General features: G+C 45.7%; 1 protein-coding gene across 1 annotated transcript in view; it reads left to right on the top strand.

Annotated features, from left to right (window-relative positions):
- RFX5 (regulatory factor X5) overlaps window positions 1-7056 on the top strand; it is a 17377-nt gene that overhangs the window by 3975 nt on the left and 6346 nt on the right. Inside the window, exons 5-9 of the mRNA XM_026657839.2 lie at window positions 314-396; window positions 870-992; window positions 1853-1969; window positions 5853-5934; window positions 6827-7025. Of these exons, the coding sequence (XP_026513624.1) occupies window positions 314-396; window positions 870-992; window positions 1853-1969; window positions 5853-5934; window positions 6827-7025 (604 nt within the window). The remainder of the gene's footprint in view (window positions 1-313; window positions 397-869; window positions 993-1852; window positions 1970-5852; window positions 5935-6826; window positions 7026-7056) is intronic.

Here is a 7056-nt window from a genome sequence, read left to right as displayed (position 1 = left end):
AGGAGGAGCAGTGAGCAATGCATGATCTTTCAGAGCAAGTCAGACCATCCTCCCCCAGGCAGCCCTTGTATTGCTAAATAGAGGGGTGGGAGCTTGGTCCCTTCATTGGTCAAGTCATGGCCTGATGCATAAGATTTTATTTACCTTGCCTTGCACAGCAGCAAACATAATTATTGGTCATAGAATCATATCTGCTAAGAAGTCTTTTTAGTCATGGCAATTAGCAAAATAATTTAACATCTAGTTGTTTTGCCGCTTCCTTTGAGTCTCTAACCATTTTGTCCCTTCCGTCCCGTGTCCCTGCCGACAATAGCAAGATGTGCAGAAATTTTCCGACAACGATAAACTCTACCTGTACCTACAGCTGCCGTCTGGTCCGAGTTCTGGGGAAAAAAGGTAGGGAACAGACCGAGATACCATTGTGCCTTGTCTTTCACTACAGAGCGGTTCAGTGGTTAGCGCAGGAGGAGATTGGGGATCAGGATTCCTGAGGACTGTTGCCAGTTCTGGGAAGGGAGTGCAAGAGTTCTGGGCAGTTGGACCCTTGGGTTCTGTTGCCGGTTCTTGGAGGGATCATGGCCTGGTGATTTAAGCAGCATGACTTGATTCTCTTCAAGCTGATGCCACTGATTCACTGTAACTCAGTTTTCCCGTGTATTACTCCCCACCCATTTTATATTACTTCCCAGCCTCGTGGGTATGGGAGGGAGGGAGTCTCCAAATAACGCCTACGATCCTCTGAAAGTTGCTACAGAGAGGAATGTAGGCCTGGCCTGGCAACCTTTCTCAGTCTGCCCCCACTGATGCTATCTCTGTGCTAATTAATGTTGTCTCTAATTTGATCATGTCTGTTTACCCCTTGGGAGCAGCAGCCTGGACCTGAGCTCCCTGAGCACTGCTGAGCACATGCATGCGTGCAACTGGATCCGGAATCACCTGGAGGAACACACGGACACCTGCCTCCCCAAGCAGGATATCTACGACACCTACAAGTGAGCGTGCGCACAGGGCCCAGCGGGATCCAATGCAGCCAGCGGCCTTGCGTCGCAAGCCCTCTGGATCTTGCAGGCTAAGCAGGGACTGGCTGCATCAGTGCTTGACTAGGAGGCCTCCAAGGAAGGCCTTTGATTTCCAGCCTCAGTTCATTCATCGTCAGCTTGTACCCATAACATCCTGGATTACCAGCTCCTTGGGGCAGGGACTGGTTCTTTGTTCTGCGAATGTACAATGTCTAGCCCTGGTCCATGTCTGGGGTTCCTAAGTGCTATTGTAATATACCTAATAAATACTGTACAGCGCTTGGTGCAATGGGATCCTTCCTGCTCCATGACTGGGATGCCTAGGGACTACCATAATACACCTAATAAATAATCCTGACGAAATGCCAGCTCTGCTTGTGATGCTCAGCGTTACTAATTCCCAATGGTGTTTCAGATACACACCCAGATATTATCCTCCACGTCCGTATAGGACCACACCCTGCTGTTCTTACTTGGGCAAAAAATCCATTGCCTGAGTCAGAATTGTAGCACCGGGCTGTAATGTGTAGGGCAGCTGTTAAAATGCCGTTTCACCCAGAGGTGGCTGCATTTCAGTGGTGGAGAGTGATTTCCCTCTGTAGAGGGAGTAGATCACGTTAAGTTTGCGGAGGCTGAGTTTACAAAGACCCTCTGTGATAAACGTAATATGACTTAACTAGAAGAGGTGCCAGCACCCAGTGCTCAGAACTGCTGGTGATAATCCACAGGGAAGCAATTGAATGCACGGCCAAGACAATAGTATCAAGTGCAGGACCTTGGCTTTGGGATGAAACTCTCTCGCCTCTGACCCCTCTCTCTGTCTCACCCGGCAGGCGATACTGTGATAACCTCTGTTGTCGCCCTCTGAGTGCCGCTAACTTCGGGAAGATCATCCGGGAGATCTTCCCGAACATCAAAGCCAGAAGACTGGGAGGACGAGGACAATCGAAATATCCTTGTACGCTAAATAACCACTGTCTACATCTCCGAGAACTAGCCCATGCAAAGGGACGATGTCAGCTTCGTTTTGTGTGGACAGGGTTGGCTTCTTTTAAAGTTTAAAGAACGAGAATGAATGGGAATGATTTGTTTTTAATTGATTGGTCCTTACCTTTTGCAGCACCACAGGGGAATGGAGCGGTTGGAGCAGGGAACTGGGAGCAGGACTCCTGGATTGTATTCCCAGCTCTGGCAGGAAAGTGGTGTCTAGTGGTTAGAGCAGGGGGGCTGGGAGACAGGAGTCTGGGAGGGGAGTGGTAGTGAATGACTGAAATAAGAAACTGCATGTCAGGACTCCTGGGTTCTGTTCCCAGCTCTCATTAACAAAGTGCTGTGGGATCCTCTAGCACAGAGGTTCTCAAACTTCATTGTACCGCGACCCCCTTCTGACAACAAAAATTACTTCACGACCCCAGGATTGGGGACCGAAGCCTGAGCCTGCCCAAGCCCCACTGCCCCTGGTAGGGGGGGGACCAAAGCCTGAGCCTCACTGTTCTGGGCAGGGGGGCCAAAACTGAAACTCAAGAGCTTCAACCCCAGGCAGGGGGCCTGCAACCTGGGCTCCGCCACCCAGGGCTGAAGCCTTCGAGCTTTGGTTTCAGCTCCGGGCAGGGGGGCTCGGGCTTCAGCCCTGGGCCCCAGCAAGTCTAAGGCAGCCCTGCTGACCCCATTCAAAGGGGGTCCCGACCCACTTTGGGGTCCCGACCCACCGTTTGAGAACCAGTGCTCTAGCAAAACAAAAACAACGAGGAGTCCGGTGGCACCTTAAAGACTAACAGATTTATTTGGGCATAAGCTTTCGTGGGTAAAAAACCCACTTCTTCAGATGCATGGAGTGAAAATTACAGCTACAGGGCCAATTCAATCAGGGTGGATATGGTCCATTCCCAATAATTGATGAGGAGGTGTCAATACCAAGAGAGGGAAAATTGCTTTTGTAGTGAGCCAGCCACTCCCAGACCCTATTTAAGCCCAAATTGATGGTGTTACATTTGCAAATGAATTGTAGCTCTGCAGTTTCTCTTTGAAGTCTGTTTTTGAAGTTTTTTGTTGAAGGATGGTTACTTCTAAATCTGTTATTGAATGTCCAGGGAGATTGAAGTCTTCTCCTCCTGGCTTTTGTATGTTACCATTCCTGATGTCTGATTTGTGTCCATTGGATACAGACTAACAGGGCTACTACCCCTCTGATATCTAGGAAAACAGTGTTGCCAACTCTCACGGTATTTGGCAGTTTCCTTAAAGCCCCAGCTCTTAGAATCATGTGATTCCATGAGAAACCTGGCTTTCCTATGACAACTCCCACCCCAAGTTTCTAACTCTCATGGTTGCAAAGAAAAGCTTGTCAATGCAAACCCTAAAGGCTCAAAAACCAGAAGGCAAATAAAAAAGAACCCAATTTTATTATTTTATTAAATCTTGTGATTTTTTTGGGGGGGTGTCTGACTCATAATGGTTGAACATGTGGGATTGGCAATACCGTTACTCTGGAACACACTTTGGGATCCTCTAATGAAAGCTGATACAAAAGGAAATGTATTATCTTTAAACCCCTGATAGATTTTAAGTAGGGCTATCGATTAATTGCAGTTAATTCACATGATTTAACTCAAAAAATTAATTGTGATTAAAAAAATTAATTGCGATTAATCGCAGTTTTAATCACACTGTTAAACAACAGAATGCCAGTTGAAATTTATTAAATATTTTAGATGTTTTTCTACATTTTTAAATATTTGAAATTTACAACACAGAATACAAAGTGTACAGTGCTCACTTTATATTATTTTTATTACAAATATTTGCACTGTAAAACTGATAAACAAAAGAAATAGTATTTTTCAGTTCACCGCATACAATACTGTAGTGCAGTCTCTATTGTGAAAGTGCAACTTACAAATGTAGATTGTTTGTTTGTTACATTGTTTTGTTTTTGAGTTCAGTTATGTAAAACTTTAGAGCCTACAAGTCCGCTCAGTCCTACTTCTTGTTCAGCCAATCACTAAGACAAACAAGTTTGTTTACATTTACGGGAGATAATGCTGCTGCCCGCTTCTTACTTACAGTGAAATGAGAACAGGTGTTGGCATGGCACTGTTGTAGCTGGCATTGTTAAGTATTTACGTGCCAGATATTCTAAATATTCGTATGCGCCTTCATGCTTTGGCCACCATTCCAGAGGACATGCTTCCATGCCAATGACACTCGTTTAAAAAAAAAAATCATTAATTAAATTTGTGACTGAACTCCTTGGGGGAAGAGTTGTATGTCTCCTGCAGTTTTACCTGGATTCTGTCATATATTTCATGTTATGGCAGTCTCGGATGACGACCCAGCACATGTTCGATTTAAGAACACTTTCACTGCAGATTTGACAAAATGCAAAGAAGGTACCAGTGTGAGATTTCTACAGCACTTGACCCAAGGTTTAAGAATCTGAAATGCCTTCCAAAATCTGAGAGGGACAAGGTGTGGAGCATGTTTTCAGAAGTCTTAAAAGAGCAACGCTCCGATGCGGAAACTACAGAACCCGAACCACCGAAAAAGAAAATCAACCTTTTGTTGGTGGCGTCTGACTCAGATGATGAAAATGAACATGCGTCGGACCGCATTGCTTTGGATGTTATCGAGCAGAACCTGTCATCAGCATGGACGCATGTCTTCTGGAATGGTGGGCGAAGCATGAAGGGACTTAGGAATCTTTACGGCATCAGGCACGTAAATATCTTGCGACGCCGGCTACAGCAGTGCCATGCAAGTGCCTGTTCTCACTTTCAGGTGACATTGTAAATAAGAAGGGGGCAGCATTATCTCCTGCAAATGTAAACAAACTTGTTTGTCTGAGTGATTGGCTGCACAAGAAGTAGGACTGAGTGGACTTGTAGGCTCTAAAGTTTTACATTGTTTTATTTTTGAGTGCAGTTATTTTTTTGTACAAAATTCTACATTTGTAAGTTCAACTTTCATGACAAAGAGATTGTACTACAGTACTTGTATTAGGTGAATTGAAAAATACTGTTTCTTTTGTTTCTTTTTTACAGTGCAAATATTTGTAATAAAAATAAATATAAAATGAGCACTGTACACTTCGTAGTCTGTGTTGTAATTGAAATCAATATATTTGAAAATGTAGAAAACATCCAAAAATATTTAAATAAATGGTATTCTATTGTTTAACAGAGCGATTAATCGAGATTAATGTTTTTAATCGCTTGACAGCCCAAATTCGAAGCGCAGAAAGTAGCGCTGTGATCGTCCAGTCTGACCTCCTATATAACTCTAGCCCTAGAACTTCCCCAAAATAATTCCTGTTTGAACAAGAGCAGATCTTTTACAAGAACATCCAGTCTTAAATGGAAAATTCCCAGTGATGGAGAATCCATCCAGCCCTTGATAAATTGTCCCAATGGCTAATTACCCCGACTGTTAAACAGGGATGCCTCATTTCCAATCTGAATTGTTGACCTACTAATCCAGCTTGGGACAGAAATAGCCTCCTCTGCAAGTCCAGAGAGAATATTTGTCAAAGTTGAGATTGGGAGTTGAAAAAGCAGGAAAGTTTCTTTTCCTCTTCCGCTCATGGTGGGCGTCGAGCAGATCTGGGCTAGCTGATGGGAGCTGAGGAGTGGACCGAACTAGTCTGGAGCACAGTGAAGTATAAATTGCATCAGCTGTGAAAAGCAAGAGGATTTGTGATTCCCAGATCTCTAACTGGAGGTGGAAGGAGTCACACTAAGGACATAAACTGCCTCCTTTCAAGCTTTAACTTCTCATTTTTGCAGCTTTATTTAGTTCCTTTCAACTTCCCACTGAAATCCCTTAACCTTGCCAAACGTATTGCTACAGCGGGATCAGGAGGAAGACAGTGGTCAGCATGCCACCCTTGCCCAGCCTGGACCTCAAAGTTACCGATACTGTAAGTTCCTCAGAAGCACGGTCTCCTAGTGTGAAGGCTTCTTGAGCTTTAGTGGGCCATCCTGGTGCTCATGGACTCTAAAGCCCTCCATGGTTAGGGGGTGTCTCCGTCGATTTCTGCCATGTCACTGCCCCAGCCCTAGCTACCTAACACACCTGCTCTGAATTTTAGATCTAGCGATGAGTCTGTTTTGCCTTCATGCCATTGGCCATGGGAAGGTCCTAGCTCAGCCCCATCGGCTATAGGAGGATAGTGGGGAGGTTGTATATTCCCCCTACCGTGGGCACTGGGAATCTTGGGGTATTTGTCCCCCTATCATGTCTGGGGCTGGCAGGAGTGTAGCGGGGTTTGTACATAGAGCTGGGCAAAACTCTTCACCCAAAACATTTTTTGTTGTTGTAAAAAAATGCAGATTTGGCAACTCGGAACCATTGTGTGAATTCATCTCAGTTCCGCCAAATTGTTACGACTGAAAAAAACCTAAAAAAAAAAAAAAAAAAGGTTAAGAAAAAAGTTAAACATTTGACCTTTTGGTGTTTTGGCTCGAAATGACGTCTCAAAATATGGTTTTCTTAACCTTTTAAAAATGGTCAAAAATCAAACATTTTGTTCGACCCGAAACGGATTGATTTTGACTTTTTGGAAATGCCAGCGCATCCGTTGCCAGAAAATCGATTCTTCCCCCCCAGCTCTTGTATGTTGGCGTATAATGTGACCCATCCGTGGGAGCTGTCCTCATGATGACCCCCTGTGAATTCAGGCGGGAGCCCTGGGCGTACGTCGGGAGCGCCCCGGGAATTTCGGGCGCCCGATGACTGTGCCCAGGGAGGGGAGCAGAAGCGCTACAAGGCCCAGTGCCAGTCTCTGACCTCACTCCCCTTCCCTGATGCAGTCGGAGCTGACAGACCTGGTGCAGTCGTACCACGACGAGCTGGTGGACGCGGCCTGCGCTCTGACCTGCCACTGGGCTGAGAAGATCCTCAAGCGCTCCTTCAACAGCATCGTGGAGGTGGCTCAGTTCCTCATCCAGCAGCACCTCATCAGCTCGCGCTCCGACCGCGCGGACCTGGTCATGGCCATGGTGGTCTCAGGTGGGTCGGGCGCTCAGAAGGGGATTCCTAG

This window comes from Terrapene carolina, unplaced genomic scaffold (genome assembly GCF_002925995.2).
Source record: "Terrapene carolina triunguis isolate 2854851 unplaced genomic scaffold, T_m_triunguis-2.0 Scaffold359, whole genome shotgun sequence".
NCBI classification, from domain to species: domain Eukaryota; kingdom Metazoa; phylum Chordata; order Testudines; family Emydidae; genus Terrapene; species Terrapene triunguis.
This window is presented reverse-complemented; position numbering and strand designations above follow the sequence as displayed.